General features: G+C 42.4%; 1 protein-coding gene across 4 annotated transcripts in view; it reads left to right on the top strand.

Annotated features, from left to right (window-relative positions):
- KDM1B (lysine demethylase 1B) overlaps window positions 1–15,752 on the top strand; it is a 68,146-nt gene that overhangs the window by 29,595 nt on the left and 22,799 nt on the right. For 2 of the 4 annotated variants that reach the window (XM_009204489.3, XM_021937025.2), the window contains 6 exons: window positions 385–423; window positions 2,381–2,591; window positions 5,834–6,018; window positions 11,912–12,088; window positions 12,441–12,515; window positions 15,323–15,460. In XM_009204489.3, the coding sequence (XP_009202753.1) occupies window positions 385–423; window positions 2,381–2,591; window positions 5,834–6,018; window positions 11,912–12,088; window positions 12,441–12,515; window positions 15,323–15,460 (825 nt within the window). The remainder of the gene's footprint in view (window positions 1–384; window positions 424–2,380; window positions 2,592–5,833; window positions 6,019–11,911; window positions 12,089–12,440; window positions 12,516–15,322; window positions 15,461–15,752) is intronic. The other 2 variants (XM_009204490.3, XM_021937026.2) reach the window with 2 other exon arrangements.

A 15,752-nucleotide genomic window follows, 5' to 3' on the forward strand; every position in this document is an offset into this window, starting at 1 on the left:
CCACTTCCTGGATCCCAGCGATTCTCCTGCCTCAGCCTCTCCAGTAGCTGAGATTACAGGCACCCGCCACCATGACTGGCTAATTTTTATATTTTTAGTAGAGCCAGTGTTTCACTATTTTGGCCAGGCTGGTCTCAAACTCCTTACCTTAGGTGATCCGCCCACCTTGACTTCCCAAAGTGCTGCTCGACCTCCCAAAGTGCTGGGATTATAGGCGTGAACCACAGAGCCAGGCCTCCGGACACTCTCATTTATACATTGTTTAATCAAAATGTTTTTCTTTGCCAGCCTGATAGGTGAAAAGAGATATCTTACTGAAGATAAATTGATACCTGAGACTATTTTATAAGCAACCCTAATTTAACACTTGGTTTTCTTTTGTAGCCAGAGACCTCAGATCATTGTTCCCTCCCAGAGGATCTAGTGAGTACTTCCGCATGCTGTGGATTGGGGTTAATTGCATCTTTGATGATAAGTGTTATAAGGAAATGATAGTAACAGCTTCATGAATTTCTTTCTCCTTGGTTGATGATCAGTGACTTTTTAATCTTACATGATCATAACTATATTATGAAAGTGGTAGCAATAGTGATATTATGGGTAGTCTTTCCCCCAACTTAAAAATTAAAAATAAAGTTCTATTGGTTTTCTTTAAAAGGAAATGAAGAGGAAGACACAGCTCTCCTGCTTGCTCTAGGGCTCAGGCTTGCTCTACTTGTTTTTCAAGGATGACTTTGTGACCTTTTCTCCACTTGAGTCCTCCTAAGAAAAGCACAAGAGGGCCACAATTTGATTGTCTTGGCTTGGATTCAGCTGCAGGAGTGTTCTTGTGCATTCTGACCTCAGCATGTTGGCTTTGTCCTGTCCTCGCCCAGATATGGAAGGGGGAGCAGTACTTCCAGCTGGCAAAGCTGGTCACATTTCCTGTGTCGTCATAGGACTTTGCTACCTGAGTTGACAAACTCCAGTGTACCATGTAACCAGATTCAGTGACTACTTCAGAAAAGAGTTTTTTAAATTTTGAGTTTCTTGAGTTTCTAGAATCTTGAGTCATTCTGATTTTCAGTGATTCAGGATTGGATTGTTCTAGATGTCTGAAACTCAGGAACTACGATAGCTTTTCAGGCAAAGACAGCATTGTCTTTTAGCAAATCTACTTTAAATCCATTCTGTTATATAAAAGGGTGTGTGTGTGCGTATTAGTCCATTCTCATGCTGCTATAAAGAACTGCCTGAGACTAGGTAATTTATGAAGGAAAGAAGTTTAATTGACTCACAGTTCTACATGGCTGGGGAGGCCTCAGGAAACTTAGAATCATGGCAGAAGAGGAAGCAAATGTGTCCTTCATGATGGCAAAGGGGGAAAAGCCCTTGTAAAACCATCAGATCTCGTGAGAACTCATTATCAGAAGAACAGCATGAGGGTAACGCCCCCATGGTTTAATTACCTCCTACCCGCTCCCTGCCATGACACATGGAGATTATGGGAACTACAATTCAAGAGGAGATTTGAGTGGGGGCCCAGCAAAACCATATAATTATGTATATATGTGTGTGTGTACAGACACAGACACACACACAGATTTTTTTTTTCTAGGCTCCAGAATAGACATTTTTTTTTTTTTCCGAATTCCTGGAGCATAAGTGTCGGATTGCATTTAGAAAAGCCTGTCTACCATGGATTGTGGCAGTGTTGCTTTAGAAGCCACATAGACTTTCTTTTTTATTTCAGTAGTCATCATGAGAAGGCTCTGATTTGTTGACTCCATATGTTAAGTCAACTCTGGAACAGGATCACATATTTGAAGACTGAAAGTAACTGCTTTTGTTCAGTTCTACATTTGGCATCTTATTCTGATGGTTGCAGTGTACTTTTCCCTCTGAAAGTTTTTTAGTAGCCTTTGGCAAAAAGCAGTAATACTTACTACTTGGGAGCATTATTTTTTATGCCCAGTTTCCCAATTTTAACTATCTTGAGGTCCTAAGTTAAAGGCGTGGGGCTTGAATGATAGATGATTACTGAGCAGAGATACATTTATCACATCAGACTTAAACCTAGGCTTGCGATCTAGTAAATGGGCACAGCTTTCAGACTCACCTGGCGCTGGGGGGCTTATTTTGGGGGAGGGATAAGGGAGGCTGTTGCTGTATATCGGAAGTAATTCTGCTTGGGAGACATTCTCGCCAGGTGTTATCAGCCCATTTTTGTTTCTACATCTGTGTGTGTAGAGCTCTGGAATAGAATTGTTAAGTCTGAGCGAGAAAAAGCATAGTGGGTTAAAGATGAATAAAACGAAGAGAACCCTCTTTCCTTGGCAGAATCTGCTTGTACATTTCTTGTCTGTGCTTGTCTCTCTTCTTCCTGCCTGGTCCATTGCAGAGAGTATTGGAAGTTTCCAATCACTGGTGGTACTCTATGCTCATCCTACCTCCTTTGCTGAAAGACAGCGTGGCAGCGCCCCTGCTGTCTGCCTACTACCCTGACTGTGTTGGCATGAGCCCCTCCTGCACCAGCACAAACCGCGCCGCTGCCACTGGCAATGCCAGCCCTGGGAAGCTGGAGCACTCCAAGGCCGCCCCCTCCGTGCACGGTGAGAGCCATTCCTGGGACTCCCTGCTTTCCATTCCCCACTCCCCTCCCTGGGGAATGTATGAGTAAGCAAAATGCAAAGGATTTTTTTAAATGTGCAGGCTGGGCACAGTGACTCATGCCTGTAATCCCAGCACTTTGGGTGGCCGAGGCAGGACGATCCCTTGAGGCCAGGAGTTCGAGACCGGTTTGGGCAACATAGCGAGACCTTATCTCTAAAAATAAATAAGTAGATAAAATTTATTTTTTAAAATGTATGTGACCTGTGATATAAAGCCCCTCATTATTTCATGGAAATGGTTGTACTGTGGATCAGTCATATCATTTATGTATAGTGTGTGGTTAATTTTTCCTCAGTAATTTGGAAAACCTGCAACACTCTAATTTAATCTACAGGACTTAATGAGTGTTTATTTGGAAGTTGGATTGCTGTCTCGTTTAATGACAACATGAACTCTGACTTACTGGGAAAAAGTTTTCAACTACATGAGCAGTCCTTTTTCCTCTGAGTCTTTCTGCCTCTAATTATTGCCATTGGTGATTCCAGAAAAATGACCTACTCTCAAAAAAAACTGCAGGGCAGGCATGCTTTTGATTATTTACTTTAGTTTATTTTTTTTGAGATGGAGTCTCGCTCTGTCGCCCAGGCTGTAGTGCAGTGGCACGATCTCGGCTCACTACAACCTCCAGTTCCTGGGTTCAAGCGATTCTCCTGCCTCAGGCTCCCGAATAGCTGGGACTCCAAGCATGTGCCACTACACCTGGCTAATTGTTTTTTTTTTTTTTTCTTTTTGAGACAGAGTCTCACTCTGTCACCCAGGCTGGAGTGCAGTGGCACGATCTTGGCTCCCTGCAACCTCCTCCTCCCAGGTTCAAGTGATTCTCCTGCCTCAGTCTCTCGAGTAGCTGGGACTACAAGCACATGCCACCACACCTGGCTAATTTTTATATTTTTAGTAGAAACGAGGTTTCATCATGTTGACCAGGCTGGTTTCAAACTCCTGACCTCAAGTGATCCACCCCCTTCGGCCTCCCAAAGTGCTGGGATTACAGACGTGAGCCACTGCATCCAGCCTGGTTATTTACTTTAAAGGCATCTTTAAAATTCTACATTCGAATTCTTGGTGTAGAAGCAAGAATTCTGGATTTCCTACACCTGGACAGGAACAAATGGCATTTTTGATTATGCAAATAGATTTTTGCACTGTGGTCCTGTCTTAAGGTTTTGTTTGTTGTTGTTGTTGTTTTTTACCAGTAACACTGAAATCTAGATGTGGTGGAAATCAAAGCTAAAGTGTAATTCCCAGGGTTGACGAAGATGTGATGAAGAGGCACTTGACTACTGTTAGGGAGAGTGTATGTTTACGAAGGAAGACTTGGCAGCATGCATCAAAAACTGGAAAACAGAGACTCTTTGACCCAGCAGTGCTATTTCTAGGAATTTATCCTAAACAGCTAATCAAACGTAAACCCAGAGATTAGGTACAAAGAAATTTCTTTTCACATTGCTTGTAATAGTGAAGTAATTGGATGAAATTTAATGCCTAGCAATAGAGAAATGGTTAAATAATAAGAAAATATTATACAGCCATTGAATGCATATGTAGTGACACAGGAAAGTATTCATGATATTGTACACATTAAAAAGCAGGTTAGAAAACGACACTTTCATGACATTTTTTTCCGGTTTTGCAAAGGCAGATATCTATTATATGAATATTCTCCGTTAATAGACACATAAATAAGGATAATGTATACCCCTAAATGTAACTCCACTACTGACATAATCAGGGGTTAGTGATTGTTATTTACGTCTATGAACCTATTCATTTTATAGTCAGAAAAAAATACCATAAAAGTTATTTTCGGCTGGGCACAGTGGCTCACGCCTGTAATCCCAGCACTTTGGGAGGCCGAGGTGGGCAGATCACGACGTCAGGAGTTCGAGATCAGCCTGGCCAAAATGGTGAAACCCTGTCTTTACCAAAAAAGAAAATATACAAAAAATTAGCCGGGTGTGGTGGCGCACACCTGTAATCCCAGCTACCGGGAAGGGTGAGGAAGGAGAATTGCTTGAACCTGGGAGGTGGAGGTTCCTGTGAGCTGAGATTGTGCCACTACACTCCAGCCTGGGTGACAGAGCAAGACTCTGTCTCGAGAAAAAAAAAAAGTTATTTTAAAAACGTGTCACCGTGAGGAGTGGGCATTCAATGGATACAGAGCTTGTCTTACAAAATGAAGTAGTTCCAGAGATCTGTGGCACAGAGCAACATGAATGTACTTAACACTACTGAACTGTACACTTAGATAAGAAGGCTGGGTGCGGTGGCTCACGCCTATAATCTCAGCACTTTGGGAGGTTGAGGTGGGTGGATCACGAAGTCAGGAGATCAAGACCATCCTGGCTAACACAGTGAAACCCCATCTCTATTAAAAATACAAAAAAAAATAAAAAAATAAAAATTAGCTACTAAAAATACAAAAAAAAAAAAGAAAAGAAAAAATTAGCTGGGTGTGGTGGCGGGCGCCTGTAGTCCCAGCTATTCAGGAGGCTGAGGCAGGAGAATGGCATGAACCCAGGAGGCGGAGCTTGCAGTGAGCCAAGATCGCACCACTGAACTCCATCCAACCTGGGTGACAGAGTGAGACTCCATCTCAAAAAAAAAAAAAAACAAGATACCTGGGCATGGTAGCTCATGCCTGTATTCCCAGCACTTTGGGAGGCTGAGATGGGTGGATCATTTGAGGCCAGTACCTTGAAACCAGCTTGGCCAACATGGTGAAACCCATAGCTACAAAAAATAGAAAAATTAGCCGGGTGTGGTGGCGAGCACCTGTAATCCCAGCTACTCAAGAAGCTGAGGCATGAGAATTGCTTGGACCTAGGAGATGGGAGATGGAGGTTACAGTGAGCTGAGATTAGACCACTGCACTCCAGCCTGGGCAACAGAGCAAGATTCTGTCTCAAAAAAAAAAGTTGATAAATTTTATGGTATGTATTTTTTTTACCACAATAAAAAAATTTTTCCATGCTATAGAAATTAAAGTTGAGAATAATGTGAAGAAAGAATGAGAAAAAAATGTATGTACGTTTTGTCTAACTGTGTGGAGGAAGCAAAGGTATTTATGTAGGGTAGACATGGAGCTTGTCTTGGCTTACTTTTTGGTTTGCTTTTGCCCTTTAATTCTTCTGGATTTGGAAGTTACAGCTTGCAGGAGTTGCCCATTTGTGTTACCTATCAGTTCCAGGCATGAACCGATACTTCCAGCCTTTCTACCAGCCCAATGAGTGTGGCAAAGCCCTCTGTGTGAGGCCGGATGTGATGGAACTGGATGAGCTCTATGAGTTTCCAGAATATTCCCGAGACCCCACCATGTACCTGGCTTTGAGAAACCTCATCCTTGCACTGTGGTATACTAACTGCAAAGTAAGTAAGGGCATGTTAGCCAGTAGCACTGGACAGAGAAGGACCATGTTGAAAAGGAGGGGATACTTTATCTGGGGATGGACACTTTTATGCCAGGGTTTCTCAACCTTGGCTCTGTTGACAATTTGGGCAGATAATTGTGGTGGGGGCTGTCTTTGCACTGTAGGATATTTAGCAAGATCCCTGGCTTCTACCCACTAGATTCCAGGAACGCTTCCCACCTGTGAAAACAAAGTATGTCTGTAGACATTTCCAAACGGGGACAGAATCACCCCTTGTTGAAAACCACTACTTTAGACCACAGATAGTCAGAACGCTGACTCTCCAGTGGTGAGTATAAGGTGCAAGGTTTGATCCGAGGAGTTCCAATGACAATGACAAGAGGGAAAAACATCGAAGATTGAATTACAAATCCTTGAGGACAGGAATTTTTATTCACCCCGGTGTCCTAAATCAACCAAGACCAGTACTTTTCTTCTGTTGGGACTAAATAAATGTTAGGGCTGTCACACTGTACCCACCTTGAAAAAGGTGAAGATAAATTGTGGGGAGAATGGGAATACTAGCTAAAAACAAAAAACAAAGGGGCTGGGTGAAGTGGCTCATGTCTGTAATTCCAGCACTTTGGGAGGCTGAGGCAGGAGGATTGCTTGAGCCTAGGAGTTCAAGACCAGCCTGGGCAACATGAGAACCCCCATCTCTACAAAAAATTAAAAAATTAGCCATGTGTGGTGGCACATGCCTGTAATCCTAGCTACTTAGGAGGCTGAGGTAGTAGGATGGTCTGAGCCTGGGAGGTCAAGGCTGCAGTAAGCCATGATTGCGTCACTGTACTCTAGCTTGGGTGACAGAATGAGACCCTGTTTCCAAAAAAAACCCACAAAGATTCTCTTGACCCTAGCATTTTTCTGATTTATTAATTTAATCAGCAATTTGAGTCAATGCTGAATTCAGAACATTGTGCAAGACTGCCAAAGTCATCTTAACTAAAGAACGACACGCCAGTTTCACCGTGGCATTTCACTGGATTAGAATCCAGAATGAAATGACCTAGCCTGATTAAGTTATGGCTGTTAATGCGACTGTATGAATTATAGCCAGGTGAGTAGGCTGTGCAGCTGATTTTTCTGCCCAGTAACCTTGAAATAGGTGCTCAGTAAACCAACTGAACAAAATTATGGTCAGAATTTTCTATAAATAAATTATAAAGAGTGGTAGTGTGGCCCTGTAGTCCCAGCTAGTTGGGACACTGAGGCAGGAGGATCACTTGTGCCTAGGAGTTCAAGACCAGCCTGGGCAACATAGTGAGATCCCGTCTCAAAAAAAAAAAAAAAAAAAACACACAACAAAGAAACAGCCTTGGATTCATTTTTCTTTTGGCCACATTTCTTTTTGTTTGACTTTGAAATTTGACTTATACAGGGGGAGAATCTTATAGAAGTCCTAAACTTACCTGGATCTATTTTAGTTTTTCATAAGATAGAATTTATTGTGTATACTGGCCGGGCGCGGTGGCTCACACCTGTAATTCCAGCACTTTGGGAGGCTGAGTTGGGTGGATTACTTGAGGTCAGGAGTTCGAGACCAGCCTGGCCAACGTGATGAAACCCCGTCTCTACTAAAAATACAAAGAATTAGCTGGGGGTGGTGCCGGGTGGCCTTTAATCCCAGCTACTTGGGAGGCTGAGGCAGGAGAATCACCTGAACCTGGGAGGTGGAGGCTGCAGTGAGCTGAAATCGCGCCATTGCACTCCAGCCTGGGCAACAAGAATGAAACTCCGTCAAAAAAAAAAAATAATTTACTTAATATATACTTAATATTAGAGTGGGAAAACATAAATATATTTGCTTTAAAAGAATCAAAGACTTTGAAATGTGTGCTTTCTTTTTTTTTTTTTTTTTTTGAGACATGGACTTGTTCTGTTGCCCGGGCTGGAGTACAGTGGCACCATCACAGCTCAGTACAGCAGCGTCGCCTTCCCAGTCTCAGGTGATTCTCTCATCTCAGTCTTCTGAGTATTTGGGACCACAGGCACGTGCCACCATGCACAGCTAATTTTTTTGTAGGATGGGATCTTGCTGTGTTGCCCAGGCTGTTTTCAAACTTCTGGGCTTAAACAATCCTCCTGGCTTGGCCTCCCAGAGTGCTGGAATTACAGGCCTGAGCCACCACACCTGGCCTTGAAATGATTCTTGTTAAACTTCATGAATACAAACAAATGTATTATCTTCTGCAGCAATCCAAGCCGGTGTTGTATGTGTTATTTCTTGAATATTCGGTTCTGATGGAGCTGGGGATTGGTGACAAGGGGCAGAGGAGAGGCCTGGAGTGGGAGTTGCTTGGTGCCTGTTCTTGCTTCCTGACGCTGGGTGGAGGTAGTGGCATCATTACTCTTGAGTCTTTGAAACAGATCAAGGCCATGCCAAGGCTAGGTGAGCAGAGAAAGATGGTGTCTTTTTTTTTTTTTTTAGATGGAGTTTTGCTCTCGTTGCCCAGGCTGGAGGGCAATGGTGCGATCTTGGCTCACTGCAACCTCCGCTTCCTGGGTTCAAGCGATTCTCCTGCCTCAGCTTCCTGAGTATCTGGGATTACAGGCGTGCACCACCACACCTGGCTAATTTTTTTGTGTTTTTAGTAGAGACAGGGTTTCACCGTGTTAGCCAGGCTGGTCTCTAACTCCTGACCTCAAGTGATCCACGTGCCTCGGCCTCTCAAAGTGCTGGGATTACAGGTGTACGCTACCACGCCCAGCTAAATTTTTTTGTATTTTTAGTAGAGATGGGGTTTCACCATGTTGGCCAGGCTGGTCTCGAATTCCTGACCTCAGGTGATCCACCCGCCTTGGCCTCTCAAAGGGCTGGGATTACGTGCTGTAAAGGCATGAGCCACCATGCCCGTGCCCCCATCCCCTGAATCTTATCAGTCACAAGAATCCAGCTTTTTCTGTGGTCAGTAGTATCAGCAGCCTGGATTTCTGTAGTGGCCTTTGTTGAGTCAGGAGTGTGATGTACTCTGCCGCCATGCACCTGCTGCAGTCGTTCTTGCTCAGGGAAGACCGACATGATAAAGTGTAAATCGCTGTATCTTCCTGTTGTCTCCTCCTCCTGCTTTTTCCCCACTGGGGAAACCTCCCTTTGTTCTTACTGTCTTAGTGATAAGTGATGGATTTGAATTACCCAGAGAGATTTTTTTTATTATTATGGTTAAGTACTCATAACATTTATTTGTTTTAAATGGAGAAAACGTCCCGCCATGTTGCACAGGCTAGTCTCAAAGTTTTGGGCTCAAGTGATGCTCCTGCCTCAGCCTCCCAAAGTGGTGGGATTACAGGCATGAGCCACTGTGCCCAGCCCCATTCCATCTTAACCATAGTAAAATTTACAGCTCAGTGGCATTAAATACATGTATAATGTATAACCATCACCGTTATCTGGTTCCAGAACTTTCTCATCCCAAGAGGGAACCCGATACCAATTAAACAGTCTGTTCTCATTTTCTCCTGTTCTGAGCCCCTGGCAACCACAGATCTACTGTCTATCTGTATAGATTGTGGTAGATATTTCCAGTAAATGGAAGCATATAATATGTGGCCTTTGGTGACTGGCTTCTTTCGCTTGGCATCATGTTTTCAAGGTTTATCCATGTTTTAGCACATGTCAGAACTTCACTCACTTTTATAGCTGAGTAATATTTCATTGTACACATCACATTTTGTTTACCCATTCCTCCATTGATGGGCATTTGAATCGTTTCCTCCTTTTCCCTATTTGAATACTGCCGCTGTGAACATTTTGTTTGAATGTCTGTTTTCAGTTCTTTTTGGTATATACTAAGGATTGGAATTACTGGGTCATATAGTATTTTAGGTTAAACCTTTTGAGGAATCAAAAAAAGTTTAAAAAATTAATTGGTTTGCTTTTTAAATTGAGAAACATTGTATATGTTTATCATGTACAATCTGATGTTTTGAAATACACATATATATATGTTGTGGCCAGGTGCGGTGGCTCACGCCTCTAATCGCAGCACTTTGGGAGGCCAAGGTGGGTGGTTTACCTGAGGTCAGAAGTTTGAGACCAGCCTGGCCAACATGGTGAAATCCTGTCTGTACTAAAAATACAAAAAATTATCTGGGCTTGGTGGCAGGCGCCTGTAGTCCCAGCTACTTGGGAGGCTGAGGCAGGAGAATTGCTTGAACCCAGGAGATGAAGGTTGCAGTGAGCTGAGATCGTGCCACTGTACTCCAGCCTGATGACAGAGTGAAAGTCCATCTCAAAAAAAAAAAAAAAGAAAATATATATACATTGTGGAATAGCTAAATTGACGTAATTAACATATGCCTTACATCATATACTTACCTTTTTTGTCTCTGAGAACTTAAAAATCTCTCCATGATATTCAAGTATATATAATACGTTGTTATTAACTATGTATTGTAGTTACCATGTTGTAAAATGGATCTCCTGAAATTATTCCTCTTGTCTAAACTGAAATTTTGTGTCCTTTGACCAACATCTCCCCGCTATTCCCCCTCCCCTCAGCTCCTGCTAATGCCTGTTCTACTTTCTGCTTCTGTGAGTTGGACGTTTTTAGATTCCACATGTGTACGTGAGATTACGCAGTATTTGTCTGTGTCTGGTTTATTTCACTTAATGTCCTTCTGGTTCAACCATGTTGTTGCAAATGACAGGACTTCCTTTTTTTCTTTTAAGGCTGACTAGTATTCCATTGTGTGGATATAGCACATTTTCTTTATTCATCCATCAGTGGCCTCTAGGTTGATTCCATATCTTGGCAGTTGTGATAATGCTGCAGTGAACATGGGAGTGCACATCTCTCTTTGACGTGCTGATTCATTTTATTTGACTACCCCGCAGTGGGGTTGCTGGATCATACAGTAGTTTTATTTTTAGTTTTTTGAGATACCTCCATACTGTTTTCCATAATGACTGTACTAATGTACATTCCACTAACAGTGAATAAGGGTTCTTTTTTCTCTTCATCATGTTACCTTTTGTCTTTTTTGATAATAGCCATTTTAACAGCTATGAGGTGATTTTCATTGTGGCTTTAATTTGCTTCCTCGATGATTAGTGGTGGTGAGAGCAGTTTTTCGTATATACTTGGCCTTTTGTACCTTTGGGTTCCACATCTTGAAAATATTTGGGGCTGGGCGCAGTGGCTCACGCCCGTAATCCCAGCACTTTGGGAGGCCGAGGCAGGCGGATCACAAGGTCAGGAGATCGAGACCACGGTGAAACCCCGTCTCTACGAAAAATACAAAAAATTAGCCGGGCGCGGCGGCAGGCGCCTGTAGTCCCAGCTACTCGGGAGGCTGAGGCAGGAGAATGGCGTGAACCCAGGAGACGGAGCTGGCAGTGAGCCGAGATCACGCCACTGCACTCCAGCGGGGGGGACAGAGTGAGACTCCGTCTCAAAAAAAAAAAAAAGAAAAAGAAAAAAGAAAATATTTGGGGAAAAAAATGGATGGTTGCATCTCCACTAAACGCTATACAGACTTTCCTTGTCATTATTTCTACACACTATTATGTAACAGCTATTTACATAGCATTTACATTGTCTTAGGTATTATAAGTGATCTAGAGATAGCGTAAAGTATGCTGGAGTCTGTGCATAGATTATCTGTAAACACTGTCATTTTATATAAGGGACTTGAGAATCTATGGATTTTGGTCTTCTTAGGAGGGTTCTAGAACCAATCTCCTTCTGGAAACCAGGGAGGACTGTTCCTGTTGGCCATTTGAGCATCTACTTTTGAGAAATGTTGATTCACATCTTTTACTTGTCTTTTAAATGAATTGTTTTCCTGCTATTGTTTGAATTCCTTGGGACTTTTTTTAAAAAGCAGTTTGGTTTTATTTCCAAACACAGGAAGCTCTTACTCCTCAGAAATGTATTCCTCACATCATCGTGCGGGGTCTCGTGCGTATTCGATGCGTTCAGGAAGTGGAGAGGATACTGTATTTTATGACCAGAAAAGGTCTCATCAACACTGGAGTTCTCAGCGTGGGAGCCGACCAGTATCTTCTCCCTAAGGACTACCACAATGTAGGTGATTGTAGCTTTAGTGATAGCCTTGCCATTGATCAGGACAAACGCTAGTCTATTGCTGTTAATAAATATAGTAAAAGCCACATCATCACCATAAAACTTACAGAAGCAAGGCTTTCGCAGAATGTGTTTCTCCTGAAAGGCGACTATCAAGCACTCTTCCCTGAGATTGTAGGGGAAAAGGAAAGGGAGTAATAAGACAAGTGCCACCACATGCTTTTTGAAAATAACTTTCTAAGGACATCAAATAAATGTAAATGAACGAATTTGCTCTGCAGTTCCAGAACAACTAAAACAGGACGTTGTTATCATCTGCTCTAATTGGAATTTTGTTTCTTTTCTTTTTAAGAAATCAGTCATCATTATCGGGGCTGGTCCAGCAGGATTAGCAGCTGCTAGGCAACTGCATAACTTTGGAATTAAGGTAGGATTTTGGGGACATGGAGTTAGAACAGATGGTTGGCTGCTCCTTTTGGTCCAAATTTCTAAGATTTAGAAACCAGTTCCTATTTTTATTGAAGAATACTAAATATATTATATGTTTATATTAGGTCCTAGAAAAGTTATAAAACTTGAAACTGATTTCATAAGGAAAGGTAAATAGAAATTCTCACAGCTTTGGAGATAATTTTAGACTCTAATGAGCAAGTCAGAAGAAATTCTAACTCGGCATCAAAGTAGAAATTCTGTTTTTTGAGACAGAGTCTTGCTCTGTCGCCCAGGCTAGAGTGCAGCAGTGCGATCTCAGCTCACTGCAACCTCCTCCTCCTGGGTTTCAAGATGGGATTACAGCTGTGTGCCATCATGCCCAGCTAATTTTTGTATTTTTAGTAAAGCAGGGTTTTACTATGTTGGCCAGGCCGGTCTTGAACTCTTGACCTCAAGTGATCTGCTTGTCTTGGCCTCCCAAAGTGCTGGGATTACAGACGTGAGCCACTGCGCCTGGCCAAAGTAGAAATTCTTGACAGGTTATTGTTCACACAATAGAAATGATGAGAAAAAGCCTGTTTCCGCAGTAGTTTGAGACAGCAAAAAGTGCATGGATATTCACTGTTTCTCGTGTAAAATTTTCTGAAATACTCAGTTCTAAGTTTTTTTTTGTTTTTTTAATCTAATTATTTATTTTGAGACAGTGTTATGAGACTGGCTAATTTTTGTATTTTTGGTAGAGACGGGGTTTCACCATGTTGGCAAGGATGGTCTCAAACTCCTCAGTTCAAGCGATCTGCCTGCCTTGGCCTCCCAAAGTGCTGGGATTACAGGCATGAGCCACTGTGCCCGGCCTCCAGTTAAAATTTTTTATGCCTGTCAAAAACGCCCTTTGCGGAGCTTGCAGTGCGCTGAGATTGCACTACTGCACTCCAGCCTGGGCGACAGAGTGAGACTCCATCTCAAAAAAAAAAAAAAAAAAGAAAAAGAAAAAGAAACGCCCTTTGAATCTCATTTCAGACATGACCCACTGCTGTGGGCCTAGCACATGTTTCAGTTGATTGTTTATTTCAGTGTTAGATATTTGGGCCAAGGTTATTTGAGTTTTACTTGGGAAACCTACAGATTATATTACAAGGAAGGTTATTAAAATCCAAAATCTAGGGAGTCTGATCTTTAATGTTCAGCTCTCCTCTTATGCTAAAAAGAAACTAGAAATGGGCTGGGCACAGTGGCTCAGTGCCTGTAGTCCCAGCACTTTGGGTGGCCAAGGTGAACAGATCGCTTGAGCTCAGGAGTTTGAGATCAGCCTGGGCAACATGGCAAAACCCTGTCTTTACTGGAAAAAAAAAAAAAAAGCAAAAAGAAAACTGACCGGGCATGGTGGTATGCACCTGTGGCCCCAGGTACTCAAGAGGCTGAGGTGGGAGGATCTCTTGAGTCAAGGAGGCGGAGGTTGCAGTGAGCCGAGATCTAGCCACTGCACTCCAGTCTGGGTGACTGAGTGGGATCCCAACTCAAAAAAAAAAAAACAACACAAAACCAGGAAGAAAAACTAGAAATGGATGGTTCTGTGTAAAATTGAAGTCAGAGAAAGAGGGTAGAACTACAAGGTGCAGCCTTCCTAGTTAGAGAAAGTGAAGAATTTACGTTTGAGAAAGCAGTTTGGAGAATCAATATTACTTTCTGCCCCATCCCCAAGTGATGGGGGAGATCCCCAGGAGGCCCTTCATTCCCCACATGGGTGGGAAATAGATTCCTCTGAGTAGCCTGAAAGATGGTTAACTTGGGGAACCTCTCCTTGAGAATTTCAAGTAGTTTCTAGAGATCCAGAAGTGAAAGACTGGCCTTGTGATGAATAGGACTCATGTTTTCAGGTGATGCAACTCAGGGAATGTGGCACTTGGAATCCCAGGGCTGCAGGTGAGGCCCTGCCTGTGCACCCAAGAGCAGCTTCTCATGCCACCAGCATTAGAAATTTGGTGGCAATAAAATAGCCTGGGTATGAGACAAACCTCATTAGGCCAAGCCCATGAAGTCATATTTATATGGAGTGGCATACTTTTTTTAAAAAAATAATATATCTTAGGGAAGTTAAGGCTTATTTGCAGTGCTAAAGGAATTTTGCTACGTAGATATTTCTTAGGAAAAATCACCTAAAGAAGTTTTTAACTGCTTCTTAACTTATGGAATACTATCTTATAAAAAGCTTTCAAAGTACATTTCATGTACTAATTCATGAAATCTTTTTGTTTTTTTGAGACAAAGTCTTGCTCTGTTGCCCAGACCGGAGTGCAGTGGCGCAATCTCTGCTCACTGCAGCCTCCACCTCCTGGGTTCAAGTGATTCTTGTGCCTCAGCCACCTGAATAGCTGGGATTACAGGTGTGTGTCACCACGCCAGACTAATTTATTTCTGGTAGAGACGGGGTTTTGCGATGTTGGCCAAACTGGCCACAAACTCTTGGCCTCATGTGATCCTCCTGCCTCTGCCTTCCGAAGTACTGGTATTTCAGGCGTGAGCCATCGCGTCTGTCCTAGTTCATCAAATCTTATTATCTGGTTTGAGTGATTCTTTCAACAGACCACTCAGTTTTTCCTTGCTAGAGTCTAGATGGATTGTTTTGAACATCTGTTTTGGCTTCTGTTCACACTGCCTGCTTTTTAAAGTTGTTTTTGTAGAAATATTTTGAATTAACTAAATATAGAGGCTATTTAACAGTGTCCTTCTACATTTTTATAATACTGTGTCTGATATAACTCTTGTGTCCTATTTAGCTTCCCTGACTGTCTGTCTTTTTAGGTGACTGTCCTGGAAGCCAAAGACAGAATTGGAGGCCGAGTCTGGGATGACAAATCTTTTAAAGGCGTCACAGTGGGAAGAGGAGCTCAAATTGTTAATGGGTGTATTAACAACCCAGTAGCATTAATGTGTGAGCAAGTGAGTTTCTTTTAGCTTTGTGTTGTAGATAAAGGAAAGAAAAACAGTTTCAATTTGCTTGCGTGCAGTATTAATATGCTTCTAAAGTAAATTACATATAACAGCCCCCTCATCTCCTCTGCAAAGTAGTAAGAATTACACTTCTGCCTTTCTGAGAAGGTAGAACTAGAGGATGTAAAAGACTTTTTTCCTTTTTCTAAGCTCTTTAATTTCATTTCCTTGTTATTTGCAGGTCACTTGGTTAGCTCATAATTTTAGGGTTGCCGGATTTAGCATATAAAAATACAGAATT

The sequence above is a fragment of the Papio anubis genome, chromosome 6 (assembly GCF_008728515.1).
Source record: "Papio anubis isolate 15944 chromosome 6, Panubis1.0, whole genome shotgun sequence".
NCBI lineage: Eukaryota > Metazoa > Chordata > Mammalia > Primates > Cercopithecidae > Papio > Papio anubis.